This window comes from Polyergus mexicanus, unplaced genomic scaffold (genome assembly GCF_030449975.1).
Source record: "Polyergus mexicanus isolate NDT 795.1 unplaced genomic scaffold, iyPolMexi1.0 SCAF_1, whole genome shotgun sequence".
NCBI classification, from domain to species: domain Eukaryota; kingdom Metazoa; phylum Arthropoda; class Insecta; order Hymenoptera; family Formicidae; genus Polyergus; species Polyergus mexicanus.
In genome coordinates this window covers 12,224,568-12,246,084 of record NW_027223321.1, presented here as the reverse complement: position 1 = coordinate 12,246,084, position 21,517 = coordinate 12,224,568, and the positions used below count along the sequence as shown (strand labels likewise).

At 32.3% G+C, this 21,517-nt stretch overlaps 2 protein-coding genes across 4 annotated transcripts; one reads left to right on the top strand and one right to left on the bottom strand.

The window, feature by feature from the left end:
- The first annotated feature begins 416 nt into the window (after positions 1-416).
- Positions 417-18,842, top strand: LOC138935511 (O-acyltransferase like protein). 3 transcript variants are annotated; one of them, XM_070300171.1, is made up of 10 exons: positions 417-1,270; positions 13,838-14,133; positions 14,713-14,888; positions 15,131-15,288; positions 16,124-16,219; positions 16,630-17,189; positions 17,584-17,889; positions 18,049-18,223; positions 18,333-18,475; positions 18,542-18,842. In XM_070300171.1, the coding sequence occupies exons 1-10, from the start codon at positions 973-975 to the stop codon at positions 18,665-18,667; spliced, it is 2,334 nt and encodes a 777-aa protein (XP_070156272.1). In that variant the 5' UTR covers positions 417-972; the 3' UTR covers positions 18,668-18,842. The 3 variants fall into 3 exon arrangements, with proteins under 3 accessions (XP_070156272.1, XP_070156265.1, XP_070156257.1); XM_070300164.1 differs by having other exon boundaries at positions 16,121-16,219; XM_070300156.1 differs by having other exon boundaries at positions 16,088-16,219.
- LOC138935531 (26S proteasome non-ATPase regulatory subunit 5) lies at positions 18,712-21,434 on the bottom strand. The gene is made up of 2 exons (XM_070300183.1): positions 20,924-21,434; positions 18,712-20,521 (listed from the first exon to the last, which is right to left on the bottom strand). Exons 1-2 carry the CDS (start codon positions 21,121-21,123, stop codon positions 19,183-19,185), a joined length of 1,539 nt encoding a protein of 512 aa, XP_070156284.1. The 5' UTR covers positions 21,124-21,434; the 3' UTR covers positions 18,712-19,182.
- Positions 21,435-21,517: the final 83 nt, after the last annotated feature.

Sequence of the window (21,517 nt, the reverse complement as noted above, 5' to 3'; positions counted from 1 at the left end):
TTTGGATTAAATCCTATGTACATGTGAACGTCTCGACTATAAGACTATATGAATTTGAATTCCAGATTCTTTAACAAATGTTGACTTTTAAAAAAAAAATTATACACTCGAGTAATTTTTATATACAGTAGTAGCTATACTTCGTTAAATTGTTCCAAGAAAGAAAAAATTATAGAATTACATTGAATTAACTAAAAAAAAAAGAACATCTCTCTCTTTCTCTGATTATTAGACATCCGAAAGATCCCGAACGCATGTGCCGTCAATGAATTCGAGTTGCCTTGCGCGCAGTCTAAAGGTTGTCAGTTTTCACTCCACAGGAAGACTCGACCCCACCAGTCTCTCATTATGATGCCGCGAAACATTCAAGAACCATTGGCCGGACTACAATCTATTCGTACAGTTGATCCGTGATCATTCAGCGAGAAAGAAAGGTTCATCCGAGAAGATCCTATCATATCTTTTCCTTTTTTATCCGTTTTTTTCTTTTTTATTGAGAACAGATGCGATAAACTCGACATATCGACATTACCATGAGCTTAAAAGATCGCATTATCAAGATCTTCTGACAGATACAGAAATGGAATTTCAAAGATTGAGATAATTTCGGTAAATCGCGGATCGAGGCGATCAATCAAGATCCAATTATTCAAGTGCGGTAACAAGCGAGGCCAATTCTGTGACAACCCTCCGTGACAATGTCACGAGCATCCTGACAGAGGATCGATATTTTATTTGCTCGTAGACTTTTCAGGTATCCGGTAATATACGTTCGTCTGTTTAGCGGGACCGGGAAGATCGACATTGGAAGAGGATTTTTTTCTCGACGATCGATCACGAAGAGCCTGCTGCGAATCGACGACGATGCTAAAGATTCGCGATTAGTGTTTGCGCGCGAATTTTCTTCTAAAACGCGCCTCGTCGATCGATTTTTGTGAACATTTATGAGATAAACGTAAGATTAGAATTACGATGCGTTTGCTAATTGTGCTAACTTTGCTTATATCCGCGATTTATACCGAAGAGATATCTACCGGTGTACCAAATGATAATGCAGAGGAATCGATCCTCCGAGTAAGAAGCTTGCCAGCAACGACTCATGTGATCGAAAAAAACTGGACCAGCCTGTCAGACACGCTGGACGTTTTCAGTGCGCGTAATTTAATAAGAAATTGGGCCGAAGGAAAATACGCCGTTGGGGCGCAATGCAGCAAAGATATTACGACGTACGTCGAAGCTTTGAAGAACGAAGAATTATGGGCTCTTAAAGGTAAGCTTTGCTATTCATTACGCTATTCAATTGTGTATTTTAATTCAAGCTCAAAATTCTAAATTAAATTAAACGAAAATTTTAAATTTATGTAAAGTTCTATTAGTGTCTCCTCTATTTATAAATTAAAAAATATATTTTCTTTGTCAATAAATCATTAAACTAAAAATACGAAGGTTCAAAAACAAATAATAAATTAGAATATGTCTAAAAGTTATCAGTTAGATATTAAGAAAAATATTAATATCGTGTAAGTAAATTATAAATTATTTCTATAATATTTTGGTGAGATAGTAATTTCCTTTTGTTTTTTTTTGTTTCTGTTTTTTTTGCATATAACTTTAATATGTTAAAAACGAAAAAACTTTTCCATCAACCTAACATAATAATTTATGCAAGTCTATCTATACTATTAGAGTCTTTATTATGAAAGACGAATGAAACTGTTATTTATATAGTGGCAGGTCAATCGTCATCGCTCATGTTTCTTTTTTTCTTCTTATATCTGTATTATGAAATTATTACAAACATTGTAAATGAGCAAAAGTTATTATGTCAATAGAAAGTTTAGCCACAACAACCGCAACATTAGCAGCAGCAGTAATGTATCATAATTGTTTTCAAAACTTCTTATTAAATTTTTCAGAGCACTTGTGAGATCTTGACAAAATTTTTATCGGTTGATTTATAGCAGTTCATTTCGCGAATTTCGAAAATAATAATATCCCTTATTAATAAATTTCCCTAATCATCTTAATCACATTTAAAAAAAAAAATAATTTTTTTTCTTTGTGATTAATAATTAATATAAATTATATTACAACTTTAACGAACTGTTAGCTTTGCTAGGCTATCTCGATAAAGTTATAATATATAATATATTATGTATCTTTTAATTTAAACATCACGTTTATAACATCAAAGTTTCGATGTTCCGAACGAAACGGTCTCGACAGTTTGCCTGCTAATAGAATACGATCATAGCTAATGAGCGTCTCGAAGAAAGAGACATTGATTATATTGAATTATATACTTTCTAGGTCTCTGTTTATGTAATAGGCTTCATTTTAGAGATTGTTCGAAGTCATTTAATTTAAAGTCTTTCGCGTATTCAATCATATTGTCGTATAATAACTTTATGCAATTTCTGCTTTATCTTCTTGGGTCTCATTAAGAATATAAATATACGGAAGAGAAATAATGACCTCAGCGCAAGAACCTTCGTGGTTATTTTCATTATCTTTTTTATTATAATCTTTTTATCATAATGTATAAAGCTACTGTATATAGGAGAAAAATTTTCCGTACAAGGTAAGCGAACCTGTTTCACCTGTTTTATGAAGGAAATCCTCGTTTCACTGCAATAACTAGAATTTCCTTTAAACTTGAAACAAATTGTGTAAAAGTGTGCAAAAAGTGATTTTAATGTGCATTTAATTTCTTATTCCAGTAAAAAACATTAGAAAACAAAATAATAATTACATCATCAATATTTTTTTTCACGAAGATTCTTGTACCATATTCTATGTTTTTGTTCTATATTTTTATTAGTAATGACCAACATAAAGCAGCCTAAAGATAAAGCAGAGATCGTAAAGTAATTGTACAGCGACACGATTACAAATATCTTTATTTTTATTCGTAATGCCCAAGAGAAACATATAAAGATAAAGCAGAGATTGCAAAGTCATTGTATAGTAACACGATTACAATTATCTGTATTTTTATTCGTAATGACTAAGAGAAGAATAAAGATAAAGCAGAAATTGCAACACGTTGCACGGCAACACGATTAAACAACTAAAAATGCAAAACATTTGCAATCAAAAAAGTTGTACTTTTGATTAAATAATATAAAACAAGATTTACCACACACACACACACACACATATAGTTTAAGTAAGTTATATAAACAGATCTAAAAATTGTAATTCAATATAATTGAAATAATTTCTCTCGAGAGACAATGATTACATGATTATTATGTTTCATTTTTTTATATCATTATAAATATCTCTTATAACACATCTACAATATTCCTTTATATAATCAATAACGTTACATAGGTATAAAGATTCATTTCTTGATCTGATTATACATCCTATTCTATATTTTGTACGGAACATTTTTATATCCTCTACGTATGCATGTCACTTCCTATGTATTGCAAACTTTCTCCCTCGTGCAGCTTTCTAAGTTACATTGCATCGCAAGATAATCATGCTAAATCATTTGAGTGAGATGCAAGTTATTCGAATGATCTCTTTCAATTGCATCACGATCGCAGAAACGAAATGCATCCGTAAGGATATGCTGTCAGTGTCTCGGAATCGTCTGTCGTTATTTTAATGACATCTGAGTCGAGACTTGATCTCTTGAAATCAAGTTACAATCAATATTTTTGCTAATAAGATCGAATCAACGAGATATCATTAATTGTCAGGTGGACTTTAATTTTGCGTAATTCTAGTTGGAGATTTAATTAAAAATGTATATTGTATATAAAGTCATCAAATGATAACGTTTAACTTCGTAACTTTCCTCGAGTGAATATCGATTTTGAATTTGTCAAAAACGTTGACGTTTTTACGATTAACGATGGATTCGAAGATATTCTGTTGATGTCATCCGGTTCACACTTCGGTCGTAGAAAAAAAAGGAAACGCGTTAATGAACCGGTCGGGAATATTCTTACAAACAATTGCTTCTCGGTCTCCTCTTCCGTTACCTCTTCCTGATTTGTCTACTTTCGTGGTTTCACGAGATTTCACTTTTTTACAAGACGAAGAGCATCAAACGTGCCGGCTTCACGAGAAACGTGGCGCCGCGCCGGTTAACGAGTCGCGCCCTCGTTTCACTTTTCTCGGTCAATACCACTTCTTACATATCCGTTAAACGCGCGCCGAGCGCCTATGCAACATGCAATCGTTTTTTTGCAAACAAGATAATGTCTTTTCTTCTGTTTTATTTTGGAAAAAATCTAATTTCTATCCGAAAGAGAGCGAGAAATATTTGATAAATATACATAATTAGTTCATCTCGTCAATTTTTTCGCCGCTTGTTAAATATGTGTAGGCAGAGAGATATACGTGTGTCTTAAGTAATTTCCCACCAAAATCAAGTAGGAGACGATATTGGTTTAGGAGATATAACAAATTAAAATTTAAAAATAAAATAAAAGAGGCTCGAATGATAAATATCAATAAAACGAAAAAAAAAAAATCTAGAGACACAGTAATCATAGTGTAATAATAAAAAATTATCAATTAGAAATTGGCAATATAAAGTTTGTGTACGCATGTGTAATAATTTGTTATTTTTTGAGTAAAAAAAGTTTGTTTACGACTTTCATGCGACTATCATGAAAGAAATCTTCTTTTATTTCCTTCAAACATAAACAATTTTATTATTTTAGATCGCGTTAAAAAATTTCACGACTTTACGAATTCTATTCTCGTTTGAAAAAGCCTATAACGTAACTAGAAACCAACTTCAAAATATAATCTAGTTGTATATCGTGTTTCTCGTAATACGAGAAAAAGAGATACAGAATGTGTTAATTCTTATATAAATTATTTTTCTCTCAGAATATCATATCGTTCAAAAGTACTCGATATCGTAGTAAAAGAGAGAAATAGTTTATATAATTAAGAGTTACATATATATTGACGATATTACGATATCTGTACATAAATAGAGATAATATATGCTAGAATATTTTTATATACATTATATACATTCGTACATTTCTCGATATTATGCGGCTTATTTGATCTCTTTACTCGAAATTACCCAGACAACTTCAAACCACGAACAAATATTCTTTCTTTTTCTCCGAATTTCTTGTTCCGGAAGAAACTTGGGAAGGGACCTAAAACTTTTACCTGGCGTCTGAAGGCGTTCAGGTAAAAGTTTTAAGTGGGCCAGGGTTCGCCTTCTCTCTATCTCTCTTTCTCACTCACTCACTCACTCTCTCTCTCACTGTCTCTTTCATTCTCAGAGATCGGAAATTTAAGAAAAATTCATCGAAAAAATATTGATGCAATTTATCGAGGAAAAATATTCGTGAGCCGATTTTTCCGGTCGAGTTTTATTGTTTTCGATTCGTTCCTTTCATCAAATGATCATTACGCACGTAAACCCGGGTCCTAATCGCAAAGAAAACAAACTTAATCGGCCGCTTTCACTCTTCGTGAGTCCGCGATATGCATCATCGGTCGCGGTATTCATTCCTGAATCTCACGAACTTTATGCCCAAGCAAAGGTTAAAGATGCATCTCGTGCTCGAAAAGAATTATCATTAGAGAGGACATTATGACACTTTAAAAAGAATCGTTTATCTCGAACATGACCGCTGCTCTTTCGACTTTCGGGGGCGCTTATTTTCTCACGCATTGTATATTCCACTGTCCTCGCAAATAGAAAAGATCATTTCCTAGTTTCTATCGTTACAAATTGCTAGGAAGAAAATTGCTGAATTATTATGCTGAATATAAAATTGCTCAATTATAATATATGCGTAAAATGAGATGCATGCGAAAGCGTAAAAATCACATCTAATTTATTTAAAGAGATAGAAAACTTTTTCGTAGAGAGAAGCGTTTTCTTTTTTGTGTATATTTAATTCAGCCATTTTATTAGAATTTATTTTTTCTAAAGCTATAAAGATAAAAATTCGAATATTATTTCTTATTTCACATCAAAATAATTTAAGCATTATATCTTCTCTAAAATGTATGACTCATTATCATTAACTTGCACTATTTTATTTCACCCTATGATCTGACAGAAATTATAATTATTCGTGTTTCATTAATACGATTATTTAATTATAAAATTAAGAGGCAAATTGTAATATAGCGGGAAGAAAGTTATACAATTTCTTGATCCTTCCACATTTCATTACTCTTGGAAAGTGCTGGTCGGAGGATAAAGCATCCTGCAATCCTTATCCAAAAGTTACATAAATAAATCTCTCCGAGAGACTTTGCGATGCGTAAACGCACACATATATCAGGATTATGTATATGTTAAAATACACATACAGCATGAAGCATGCGCGCGTATAATTTTTGTTTTACAATTGCATTGTGAAGACAAAGACGTGCAGGGACTCGATTGGCATTAGAAAGCGACGCGAGTCCAAATCGACGATTGCGATTAGCGAGATTATACTATTCGAGAAGGAAGAGTTACGTGGCAGGTGGGGATGAAATCGCAAGCTTTCGCTTTCGCGGAAACGCGAATTTCTGTTTCTAAACGATTTGCTTTAGACGATAATATCGGTCGTAGGATTACGCTCATTCGATCCATGACGATTCGCGTTCTTGCGAATATTAACGATTGCGTTCAATGAAACACACAAAATTGAAACACATAAAACAACACATGAAAATATTTTGTTAATCCTAAAGCGTTTAAAAATATTGCATGCTCTTACCTATCGATAATTACCTAAATACCTTACATTTGTAAAACTTAATTGATTCTATTTTCTTGGAGCGTTAAAATTGTGAAAAGCGATAAGATATATCATCTGATATATATATCTATAATGTTAGATTTTTCACGCATATTTCACATGTAAAGGCGTATCCACGTGATTATGTAGCGTGCGAATGTCCGACCCATTGATTAAGTAATTTCTATGTTATACAAACTTACGTCATCTACGTGTGTAGCGAGTATTAATCGCAAAGATTGACATTCGACGGCGATTGGCAATAAAATTAAGTAAAATTAGCCGCTACTAGTTAAACGGCATATCGATAATATCATTAAACTGTCGATTGTCGCGGCCGCAATTTTCCTATATATCACTCTGATATATTACGTCATTTCAATTGCTACAAAGATATGTTTCCAATGAACTGTAAAGAAAGCTATAAAGGGTTACGCATAGAAAGAAAAAGGAAATTAAAGATCTCGCTTTTCAGTCATTTCTATTGAATAAATATCATTTATTTAATCAGAGAAATTCCCAATCGCAATACTAATAACGGAACGCTGTTAATTATTGCAGGATTCCGAAGAAATGAAATTAACGCAAAGACAATTACACGTTATATAAAGTTGATAAACCATGCTTAATAACCAATTTATCTGCAGTAACAAGTATGACTAATAACTATAATAATATTTCAAATGCGTTGATATAAAATAATTTAATCTACTTGTCACGTATGTCTTTCGAAGAAGAATAAATTCTAAAGTTATGTACGCGTGTGTTTTTGTCTAAAAAAAATTTATTAACATTTCTCTTCGCGGATTTTTGAAATGTGAAAAAAAACTTCCAAATTTTTTCGGTCTCCCAATTTATCAGAGAAGTGACGATTCCGCAAGTGGTTCCAAATGCTAATGAAGTAAAAAAAAAAAAAAAAAAAACAGGATAGAAAGTATACGTTAACGATCCCAAAAATTGACAAATGTGTTCGCTTACTCTTCAGCCACGTTCCTATCTGTAATATTTTGCAATCACCGTTAAACACTTTTGTAGTTGCATTCGTTAATCGCAATATGTTGGAGCAACCTGAGAAAAATTCTGTGTTAAATTACAAATATTGAATGATCGTGTTTAAATTTTTTGCATCCAAAATACATTTTTAGATGAATAATTAAATTTCGAATGATGTCAAGAAAGACAATTTATTTTTGTTTATTACAATAATAACATAGCCCGCAAGAAATAGTTACATTGCAACCTGATTGAATTAGAGCGAGCCGGATGCATTTTTTTTTATATGATCAATGCATGCAAATACGTTGACCAGTTGTGTGTATGTCGTCATCGGCAGAATTTTGATTCGATTGGATTCGCGTTGCTCAATTGCAAATAAATAAAAAGATCAATCACACTATGACTGTTTCACTAGCGACCAATTATGGGTTCGTTTTGAAACGTATCAATTTATTGTCGCAACATGACTATAAATGACAGCTGCGTTAGAAACGGGGTGCGTTTCACTTTCGTGTATCGAGATTGTTACACATTTTCGTGCATGTCGGAAAAAGTAAATTACTGCGTCTCTCTTTCGGGAGGACATATGTTTTAAAATTCACGTGTTCGTTTTCATTCGTGTACACGAATGTTGTTAAATGTCAATCCAGTATCTTGTTGTATAAACGAAAAATAAGTAAGAAATAAAATATTTGCACACATACGAAATTTTTACAATATTTGCCCTGTTTTAATAATACATGTGTCTCTGTATACTAACTTTTCTCTAATCTCTTAACTTTTTTCTAATTTGCTATCTGAATCACTTGTAAAATCCGTAGACCGCGATTGATATCTTGTTAGGTATAAGACGACTCTTAGAAAAATTCCAGCTAAATATATTTTAATCTAATTAATTCAAAATTTATTGAAAATTTATTTTTTAGTAATCAGTAATACTAGTTAAAGAAATGTCGATCTTTTGATTTTATATTACTTTACAATATTTTTCAATAACGTTCCTATCCAGATTAGTATTTTACAATAGAAATAAGTCAAATGATGTCTTGTAATTGGGAGTTTAAGAAGAGAATATTATTGCTACGTCAATGACGATTAAGTCAGTAAACCGTTAAGCTAATTTTATCAGACATGTGACAAAGTGGTCTATGATTGTATAAAAAGTCAGTTGCGATATTTCGTAAATAAATCGCGAAAGATTTTATTTGACAACGTAAAAATGAGTTATTATACATGTAATTAAAGCAACCATGAATTTGTCCTCTATATGTCATATTTAAGAGAGATATATTCTCATACGAAAAGATCGAGAGAAGAGACTAAATTAAGAAAATAGCCGAATTATTCCAAATCCAAATGTCAGAAGTTCAGATTACTGGACAAATTTATGAATTCCGATCTATATAGACCAGGCGCTTTCACCAGCATATCGCGCGGGAAAGAAATTCGTATACACTCCACTTTTATATTGTTAGTCAAGGACGTTTATACTCTCGTTAACGCGACCTCCGTCAATTGAAAAGAGCAAACCAATGTCAGACGGACATTAATATCGCCAATGCCAGATGGTTAGATAGTCGTATTGCAACATTAGCTTCAATCAGTATGCAAACGCGTTTCTCTCTATCCTCGGATTCACACTTTCTCCCACTTATATATGCGCTACGCATACAAATAGATCTACGTAACAAAATAAACAATAAGTTTGCATAATTGAAAAAATACGCTGACGCAAGAAGCTGGTTATATCTAAAATTATGAACAAAAGATATATATTTTACGCGTACTCTGTACCTAATTATTAATCGTTATTGATTATTATAAATTCGAAACAATAGTAATGCAATCCTAAAGTTTCTCAAGACTCGTCTTGAAAAAATAACGCTGCGTAAAAAGTGCAAAATAATATTACCTTCTTCGTAAGATCACTATTTTTTTTAGCCTTCAATGTCGTCGAGTGTTACAGCGCATTTTCTGTTTGGACTTTTTCTCTCAAATGTACGTGAAATTTACTGCAATCACGACAGAAAATTGCTGTCGAACAGTTTCAACGAATGTATTATACATAAAACTGTCAAATCAAAATATGATTATAAGTAAATATCGAGAATTTCTCAACCGTGTCCGTGTATAGTTAATATTTAGAGTTTGAAAACAGCCAATTAAGATATCATCGTGAAACATTTCGTGCAAATAATGAATATAATGAATAAAATAGCTACAATATTTCTCTAGCAGACAACCGTAAAGCCAATCTTGCAATTGCTAAATTATTTCATTACTTCATGCATCGAATAACCTGTTACATTATTTTCAAACTTTCAAAATAAAAAAACTGTCTTTATTTTCTCATCTGTAAAATATCTCTCGCAATTCTAATTCTATTAATAGATAATTATATTAAATAATAAAATTTTGTTTATTGTTAATCTGACATAAATTTATCGTTCATCAACATCGCGATAAAGTTTCAAAAAGTAAGACAAGAGAATTATATATGAAACAAACACTTTCGGATTATTTATTATATACACGTATTCTCTTTTTAAATAGCACATATCGCCAAATTCTTGATCTTCTTTAAGTTTTTAGCAATTATCAATTGTTCTTTATTTACCGAGCAATGCAACAATATACAATATATTTTATCTATATTGATGAGTAATCAAAAATGTAAAAAATTATAATACAAAGATTATATTCTCAAGATGTTTAATAATAAAATATAACACACACACACGCACACACATTAAATTTTTAACTAAAAAAAAAGTTTTATGCTAAATTGAGATTAAGTATTGTTTACGATTACTTGTTCTCTAGAATTATGTTACGACAAGATTTTAACCGCGAAATAATGTTACAGCATGTGAATGAATGGAATATAAAATAGTGCTATTAAGATTCCAAAGTTCAATGAGATCGAGTGTTGCGTTGACTATTTTTATTTTCTAGCAACCGGAGTCGTGTCGATCATGAACTTGACTTTAAAATCTTACAATATAGAACTGTAACTGAATTACAATTTAAAAATCATCCTAATCTGAGTAGGAGTCCTCAACAATAGTAAATGTCAATGATCGACAAGTAAAAGTCTTTCTTTGTGAAAGAAATATGAAATTTTTCAAACCTATTAGTTTCTTTTTTACTTTTTCTTTGATTTTTTTTTTTTAATTTGAAGAGAGTTACAACACTAATCTTTATAAATAAATTTTTTCTCGATAGAGTTTTTACGAAATAAAATATTCTTTTTTTTGAAATTAGAAAAAAATGTATTTAAAATTAATAATTTAAAATGCAAACTAATGAATATCGTGATATAAGAGAGAGAAGAAGAGTGAAGAGAAAATAGAAGAAAGTGAGAAAAGGGAGAGAAGAGAAAAAGATAGATATATCATCTCATTGTCATCTTTATATAGGCATATCTAATCAATTTGAATACGGAAATCTCATTAAATCTTTTCACACAAATCTGTCGCCTATTACGCATTACACATATACTGTAAATACTACAATTACGACTTCATAATCATTGATGGCAATTACATAATTCTTATGTTGCTTCCCGTAATCATTCTTTCCTGTAAATTATTCGTATTGATTTAGTTTTACAATCGGCATATACCATAATTAACAGACATGCAATCCTTCTGGAAAGTAAGCTAGTAAAAGATAAATAAAAATTAATGTAGCAGAAAGTAGATTGCAGCAGTGTTTCTTTAAATAACAGCGAGGATAACAAAAACATAAATAAAAATGCTATTTATATGCGTTGTGAAATGTTTAAGAAAATATTAAAACCGACAAATCACGATGATGCAATCAAAGCTTGTTGAATTAAAGTAAATGATAATAGTTTTTATATGAAACTATAATGCAATCATAAAGATAAAAAACCTAACTTGCATTTATCTCCATAAATTTGAAATTCCAATTATAATAGAATATTTATAAAAATTCTACGGAGTTCAATGTTGAAGTATCGATTAGTAGAACACTTACAAGATCATTCTATTAATACATAATACAAAAAAATCGCATAATATAAAAATAATATTTGAGTAATTTTCAAAAAAGAATTTTTATCAAATGATGAAATCTTTCTATCAAATAATATATAAAGAGATTATCCGAAAAAATTTTTTTGATTCTAAAAGAGATAATAGTAATAAAATTGTAATAGAATTGTCATATAAAAATGAAAATAATACAGTTAATAAATTATTAAGAAACGTATTAATTTTAAACTTAAATCAACAATTTTTGTAGTTATTTCTTATTATTATTCCTTGTTTTGCAAATTCGATCGATCATTATCCAAATAGTTTATCCTGTAGCTTCGATATTCCAAAAAAATCATTCCAACTAACTTAAGTAACTTAAGCCAAATTTTATGGAAACTTTTTCTGTAAATTAAAATTAGGACCGGGAGCAGGCGAAAACTTAAAAAATTCTCAAAAAACGGACGAGCATGAAAACAATGACGTCGACTGCAGCCTCAAGTGCGTAATCGCAAGTGACGTAACGAATCCGCGGTCAAGCCTAGGCCTATGTAATACATTCTTAAATCCTTCGTCATATGCTGACGTGATTAAATAATATCTTTTACCTCCCGAATAGAAAGTGCATACTTGGTCGAAGACAAGCCCTCCCGACGTAAGCTTAACAGTCGTGACGCCTTCCCGATGATGACGATCTGACACGCCAACCCTTGCGTTAAATTGCCTACGTTACGATAACGAGAAGATATCATACTATCTTTACGCAAAAAACGCACTTGCGTGCTCTCTTTAAACGCGTACGTATGAGAGTTACGTAATACGATTATTTAATCAAATAGAAATCTTGACATTTAAGCGAAGTTTACTGATATCATGTTAGATAATAGCCAACACTGTTGGTTAATTTGTGAACGATTTACACTACTAAAGGCAAATAAATTATAATAAAATTATACAAATAATTATGAGCTAACTTTTTACTGCAATTAAATGAAAAAAGTACAGTGTGTGCGTATCTACGTGTGTAGGATTGCAATAAATTTATAAACTAAAAACCGAATTAAATTGTTGAAGTTTATAAAGATTAAACAAAATTAGGAAAATTGTGAACTTCTAATTGATTTAATCTGTTTGATGAAGAAATTAGAAAATTGTAAAATTGACCGATCGTTTCAAAATATGTATCTCTCACGCAAGTTATAAAAAAATATATTATTTTTTAAGCATACATGCATACATTTTTTTTTTTCTAGTAATAAGAACAACATAAGTCGACGGAACATGAAATTTTCAGCGATTCGATTAAAAATATCGTATCAATAAGTGGAGTCAGTTCCAAAAATCTACACTGAGAAAAAAAAAGTTGTTAATTTGACTAAATTCGTCCAACTAATTACTATTTCTTTGTATTTCTTTAATTGAAATATTTAACTATTTAAATCTTAAATATACCTCATGTTAGATTTAATTATTTAATATATCGTATTTGTGACTTAAAATATTAAAATATTTCAATTAAAGAAATAGTAATTAGTTGGAAGAATTTAGTCAAGTTAACAATTTTTTTTTCTCGGTGTAAGATTCTCTTAATGCATCGTCATCACAGACTCGCAATCGGAGGCTAGATTCTCGTTTTCACTCTCTCACGAGTCTCTCGTCGACCTACTTTGTATAAAAGTACTTTCGCCGCATTCACCTGACTGACCACTTCCGGCTCGATCGTCACAGCTCTGCGATGAAAGTGTTCTCCAGCGATCGCATTCGTCATTTACAAGGTGTTCCAGAACTCGTAACCTTACCACCACTCATGTCGATGACTCGTTCGACCAACACGCGGTTAATTTCTCCTTCCTAAAACACGTTTAATATACATAGCTCGATCAAAACTGCATAAAAAATGATGCAACATGAATAATGGAATAATAAAAGAATAAGAAAACACCGTTACTATTTTTCTCTTCTGCGCGATGTGTATAAATATTTAGTAATAAATTTTATATATATATATTTTTTTTTATGTCTCTACCGTATCATATATTTCGAATAAACTCGAAATATACGTAAAATATAGAAAAGTATACGAAAATAATTATTGTCATCTCGTTTCAGTGGACGACGCTTCGGGCAGATTTACCAATGGATTCTTTTGGGGAAACTCATACTTTATCGGATCAGCCACTGAATGTGAATACATCGGTCAAGATTATAGCCGAAAGAATCTCAAAATTGGTACGGAGTCGTCGATCGAGGAGGTACGAGAATTTAATGCCGAGCCACGAAAAGTAATTAACGCGGGCCTCAGCGGAAGTAGTATGTGGGCTCGAACAGACTCTGTCAACGAGCTTCCTTATCGTCTAGGATTCTACATGATGAGACTTTCTATAAACGCGTCTCGATACACAACAGTAAGTAGCATCGATATTATATAACTTATTCATTAAAATATTATTCGATGTTTTTCTACTTGTTTTTCTATTTTATTAAAATATGAAAAAAAATTCATATTAACAAAGTACATTTATTTCTACGAAATGTTTCACGCGATAAAAATGTATCCTTCAATATTACAAATTATATATAATATTAATCATATTAAAAATATAATGAATTTTATAAAATGTAAAAAAGAAATGCTTATAAGAGTAATATATTTGCTTCAGTTTAAAAAAAAAAAAAAATTAAAAAAAGAAAATGAGATACCTTTCTTTTTATAAATATTACGTTTTTTTAGAGTCTAGAAAAACCAATCCCATCAATGTTTATGCTTTTAGTATGTTAATTGTATTATTTTCAAAAATGCAAATGTACTAAAATCAAGATCTTAATGCGAAATGTATTTAGTTTTATAAAGGAGGATATATATATATATATATATATATATATATAATATCTTTTTCAATAAATTCCTATAAACTAGTACTCACTTTTTTATTGTATATTATTTTATGTTTAATTTAAAGAAAGTCTATTCTTTTATTTCTCAGACAAGATTGATTCACCTGGGTGTTTGTCTGCCATTCTCGTGCTCCGCATCCGACGTGGCCGTGATCGGGAAACTCGCCGCGGGCGAATTCGCGGCCAAGTATTCGTTGATCGAAAAAGTCAGAGATCAGCACAATTTATATGACATGTACACAGATCCGGTCTTCTGGGTTCTATTGTAAGTTTGTGGTAAAGAAAAAGGATAGCGATTAAAGTTAAACTACACAAAACTAGGCGTCGCATTTTGTCCAAAAATAAGATAGATATTACTCGATATGAGATTTAATAATACGTGAATGTATGTGTATTGCTTTAATAGTTTTATTTTTTATTCATTCGTTTAAAATGTTGAAAACTGAAACTCTTTGAAGGATTGTGATTAAACGCACGCGAATGACGGAGATGTTCAATATATTTTAGCGGTGTCAGCACGATTGTCTTGATACTGATGATTCTCGGCACCGGATACGATTATTATCTATCGGAAAAAGTAGCCTGCAAGAAAAACGTAATCTACGATTTGGAGAAGCATGGGAAACTCGATAATCTCGCCAATAGCAATGGGAAAGTGTTAAATGGTAAATAACTTAGCGTTCAAGAATTTTGTTGCTCATCTCTGCTGTTATTGCAAAAATCAATGCAACATCAATGCATTAAGATAATTTTATATCATGGTTATTTTTTGCTCTTCACAAAACGATATCGCAGATTCCTCGCATATTCATTCAATTCTTGCATACGTTTTTTAATCGTTTCAAAGTCTACGTTTTCTTATTAAAAATATGAAAATACGAGTAGCATCCTTTACCTCAATTTCTCGACATTGAACATTTTTTTGTACTTGAATCTCAGATTATAAATATTAAATTTAAAATAACAAATAAAAATCAAATAAAAAAATACGAATTTGTCTATTTTTATAGAGCTTGACTCATGTGAAAATCTCACCGTTTTAATTACCAAAGCTTTTATAAATCAATGTCCTAAATGAATATTTTTGTTAAAGAGGAAAAATTTTATTCCAAACGAAGATGAATTAGTAGACAAGAAAAGATGCGAGGGATCTGAACCGCTTTGTACGAAATTAAAAAAGCTGAGACTTATATAAATAATACTAAATGACAAAAAGCAAGGCGCATTTCATCATAGCATAATAACTGCTTTACAAAGAAAAACGCTATAGCTCGCTATACTAATTCATCTCGCGGTAACTCTAAAGGAAGATGCTGTAATCGCGCGAAACGCAATTACCTTGTGCGTCTCTCGCGAGAAGTAAAGTACGGATTAATATAAACCCCGACTACCACTCACAGACTATCATGACAAGACAAGGACGGTACCAGAAGTAGTGACACGATTTATTATTATATTCCGTAGCTGTACAAGGTAAGGTCTACCTTCCTGTTCCAGTAGCAGATTCTAGCAGCAATAGCACACAGCCGATTAATAATAACAACGATCGTGAGAATGGCTTGCAACCTACGTCTACCACGGAAGGACGACAGCTTAGTACGTTAAATTTTTCTGTCTTATCCATATTCCTAGAGTCGTAAAAAAAATTAGCAAATATTATAATAAATCGCAAGAATCCAAGAACCATCTGTGAATTTGAATCATCGAAATCAGTGATTAGATATTTTCTTTCTCATCCTCTTATATTTTTAACGCACTCTAATTTAGCAATATAATTAAATTAGAAAAAAAGGATTCTTTTTAATTCCTACTCTCCTCTGTCTTTTGTACGAATTGAAAAAAACAAATGAAATAAAAGGTAAAAAGAAACTCAATAAATTAAAAGATCTAACAAAAGTGTCTGATTTAGAAAATTAAAATCGCATGATTTTTATAATATAAATAAAAATTCTTTTTATGATTGGCGGAACAATAAACTTTCCTTGATGTTTCTATTGCTTTTATAGATGTCACCGAGGAGCTTTTGCTTTCGTTTTCCGTTCGCGCCAATATGAAGATCATCTGCGACCGTAATGTGGGTGGGGACACCATCAGCACCGTGCATGGGCTCAGAGCGATATCGATGGCCTGGGTTATCCTCGGGCACACATGCATCGTTCTCTTCAAATACTCGGACAACATGGAGTATCGCAAGGTGGTGGAGAAGAGATTTCTCTTTCAGACCATCACGAACGGAGCTTTCAGCGTCGACACCTTCTTCTTCATGGGCGGTCTGCTCGTGAGCTTCCTATACTTCAGGACCAACGCAAAGGGTGACCTGAAGAGGCTCACACAGGGCACGCGAGGCTTCGTCGCGGGCACTCTGAAGTTTATCGGGCTTCTTATGTACAGATTCAGCAGACTTACCGCGCCGTACATGTTCGTCCTGGGTCTGGTTGAGATCTCGATGAAGTACTTCCACGCAAACTCCGTCTTCGAACCTCCCACGGCAGATCATTATAATTGTCCTAATTACTGGTGGAGAAACGTGCTCTATATTAACACTTGGTTTCCCGTCGAGCAAATGGTGCGCCTTGTTTTACTTCGCAAAGGATTTAAAAAATTATAATTAACAGAGATCTATTAACGTGATAAGATCTTGTTTTCTAAATCTTTGATTAATGATTTCTAATTAATTAATTTTTTTTTTTTTTTTTTTGGTAATAGAATAACATTTTATATTCCTGATACATTCATGATAAAGATTAAATGAATGACTTTTTAAGCTCTTCCTTTTAATTTTATGTTGATTTTTAATCATCCATTATTTTTATAAAATAAGGATTCAATTTAATACTTTTAATCTGTATATTGATCTTTTTTAATTTTTCTTTTATTTTGTTTTAATAATTTACAAATTTTATTCTTTCTCCACCATCACCGTAGATAAAGTTATATGAATTCATATTGTGGCATTGCAGTGCATGCTTTGGAGCTGGTACCTAGCAGACGATACACAGTTCTACATAGTGGGTGGTGTCATACTAGTATTAGCTACGACTCATTTCAAAATCGCAGCTTTCGCATTAGTCAGTCTATTGGTAAGCTCGTGGATAACTACCGGCTATGTTGCTTTAGTCAATAATCACATGCCGAGCTCGGACGACCCATTGGCCCTCTTCGACAAGATCTACGACAAGCCGTGGACGAGATTAGGTCCTTACTTGATCGGGATGTCCGTCGGTTACTTTCTCTTTAAAACTGATTGTAAAGTGAAAATGTCCAAGGTACGATCAGCTATAGTTAAGTTCAAAAAATATATTTAAAAATCTCTATTTGGAAGATCGGAAGCTCTCTTAGATGTCTTTGCAATATTTATACGATATTAATTCTTCTTCGATATACAAATTAAATTTGAAAATGATTTTTGACATCATCATTTCTAGACTACCATCGTCGTAGGATGGCTCCTGTCTTCCGCGTGTCTCTTAAGTTTGCTTTACGGTCTATACGAAGCAGAACTTACACCCGCTACATCCGCTGCGTATTCTTCATTAAGCCATAGCGCGTGGGCACTCGGTCTAGCATGGATCGTAATAGCATGTAGCACCGGCTACGGAGGTGAAAATATAAACTTATTTAATAATAATAATAATAATAATAAAAAAAAAATCATTAGACTAATTGTAACAATTAGTCAATCGTTGCATTAAACAGATTATATTTTCAGGATATGTAAATAAAATACTGTCATGGCCACTTTTGTATCCGTTCAGCCGAGTGACTTATTGTGCTTACTTAGTTCATCCGCTTGTAATTCGTTTGACCGCTATGAATCTAGATTCGCCGTTTCATTTAGGCAAGGATATTGTGGTAAGTTTATGTCGAGGAAAAGACGAGTGAATATAATGGAGTATTGTATAAAATATCATTTTTCAGGCTATAACATTCCTGGGACAATTAGTGCTGTCTTATGTGTTCTCCTTCATAGTGTCGATCACCTTCGAAGCACCGGTAGTCAGTATGCTAAAGATTCTTTCACCGAAAAAGCGAAGGCATATATAATATATAGAAAGATTAAAACATATTTAACACACATACACCGCTCGTACGATTATTTATACAATTTTATTTACACATATTATATATGAGTTTTGTAAAGATCTGCGAAACAATGGCAAAATATCGTAAATGTTATTATACATTGTATTAACACCACTTGTTTCATCTGTCTCAAACATGTAACAGCGTGGATTTTTCTGTGTATTGCTAAATGTAAAATAAATTATTTCTCTTTGTATATATAAGTTCCGATGTAAATTCTGATACAATCAATATTCTTACTGTGTGAGAAAAAGAATAAGCGCACATTACGCGCTTTAGTAAAATCGATTTTGTAATAAATGTAGAAGCTTAATTTTTTCATGGTAACCAATGTTTTAAAAAAAAACAATATAAATAAAAAATAAATATTACGCCGCGTCTTTTAGAAGTTGCTTACATTATGTATTGCATACAACATATATCTTTAACATTAACATTTAACAAGTAATGATGTAAAGATTTGTTCCTTCTCCTCTTTATAAAGCATCCTCTACCGCGACTTCTCTATTAATATTGACAAAGTACGGACCTTCATCAACAAATTGCTTGAATTTTTGTATAGTATCCCAGTCGAATACGTCTGGCCCCGCTTGAGACAAATATTTCACGATTACGTACTTGGCATTCTTGCAGTTTCTGAACGATTCGATATTTCTATCTAATAGGAACTCCACCAGACCCGGATGAGTGGATATATACTCTTGTCCCCATATTTGAGAACTGATCACCTTCAAAACCTCCAAACCGGCCTCTCTGATATCGTGGAACGGTTGTCTGCATATCGATACAATCATATCTAACGGATCATCGCACAACGAATCGAACCATAGTTTCGTCAGAGACAAGATTCTGTTGTCCTGTTCGCCCGTCTTGACCTCGAGTATAAGGGCAAGATTGTTGAGGCCGCGAATTCTCATAGAAGTCGGCATTCTCTGCACTATCTCGGCGATCTTTTTAAGAGCAGTGGGCATCGCGTCTCCTAGCGCTTGTAATGCGTACTTGCCCTCGATACTCGCGGACACTAATCCCAAAGTATCCAATGCAGAATCTAGGATATCCTGATTCTCTACCACCTCCCTATCGAATATCTCGAATAGCGCAGAAATTACCATAGGATATTTGGAAAACAACTCATTGGGCCAATGACACGCGATATTACTAAAGAACTTCATCAAACCAGAAATCAAAAGATTTGACAAAGGATTCTCGTTAGCCTGCGCTATCTTTTGAGCTAGTTTATTCAACAGCCCTTGCTGTTCTAGGTAACTTACACCCTCTTCAAGTATCGTTAATCCAGATAATATTTTCAAAGCGTTTAACTGAAGCAGTATATCTTCGTTATCCAGAAAATTGATTAAACCGTTTAGTAAGCCTGATTGAGCCCACATTTCCAAAGCCCTTCTGGATGTCTTGGCTATGTCCACTATAACTTCGTAAACGCGAAAGCTGATAGTATCATTTTTTTGCAATAATTTGGTGAATGCCCTTACGAATTCACCCTTATACATATGCAAATCATTCGGAGCCATTCCAACATTCTTCACTATTTTCATCGCGCGTTCAGCAATATAAATATTGTCATCGCCAATTCTGTTTACAATACAGATCAGAAGAGTAGTATCATCGAGCAATTGAAATATCTTTTGGCGATGACAAGCTGCTCGCAGCAATTCTGATAGTACATGCTCTCTTACAATACTATTTGGATTAGTTATCAGAGCAGATACTTCAACTGAATATTTCAGATAAATTTCTCCAGGTTCTAGCACACAGGACATAACATACAGAATATTTCCAAGTATTTGCTGAACTTCTCTGCAATAAAAAGAAATTGTTAAACTTTCTTGTTTTTAACAATATAAGTTTTTGAAAATATTATATATTGTACATAATTACATACAAAAAAGAAGTAACATTCCATATTATACTTTATAAGAATAATAGTCATACATACAAAATAATAATTTAAATGTATCTAATCATATCTTCAGACTATCATTGTTTATATATCAATATTTAATTTTAACATATTCTGACAATTTTCAAACATTTGAACATTCTACGTTTGCACTATTTGCAAATATAAATGTCCAAGACTAATATAAAATATATTAATTATCTTATTTTTTAAACATTTATAATAAAATTTTCTCATAATATTCGTATTGCATGTTTCATGTTAAACTTAAGAGATTGATTAACTTATAGAAAACTCACCTATCGTTATCGTATTTGTTACTAGAGGTTAATTGTGAAAAAAGTGGTTCATAGTCTAAACTCCGAGCGATCTGTTGGCGATCCAAGTAGTTGTTTAAGCTATTAAATTTGATCTTGATGTCCATCAAAATATCCTTCCTTTCCTCGATATTGTTCGATTCGCACAGACGTAAAATTCTTGCTTGATACCATTCCGTCATGGTCGGTTTATTGATGATTCTTCGTCTTCGCTTTACTTTAACAACTTTCAGTAGCACTTAGTAATTAGCATTAATTGTCGCGTGAATAAGCATTAATCGACAATCGACATAAATGCAACTCTCTCTCTCTCTCTCTCTCTCTCTCTTCCTCAGGTTAGGAACGTCTTTGAGAAGATGGCCGCGTTCGGCAGAGAAAGCACTCAGTTGTCAATTATCGTCTTATCAACATTCGACGTTGATTTGTTGGTTCTAAAAGTAAGAGCCAATCACGTTCGATCGCTACTGAGCGATTTTCTCTGCTAAACGCACCTATATGAGAAAACATTTACGTTTAATCATGCGATATCGCGCCTATGTTGCGCAAATAAAAAAAACTTACAAATGCAACGGGATA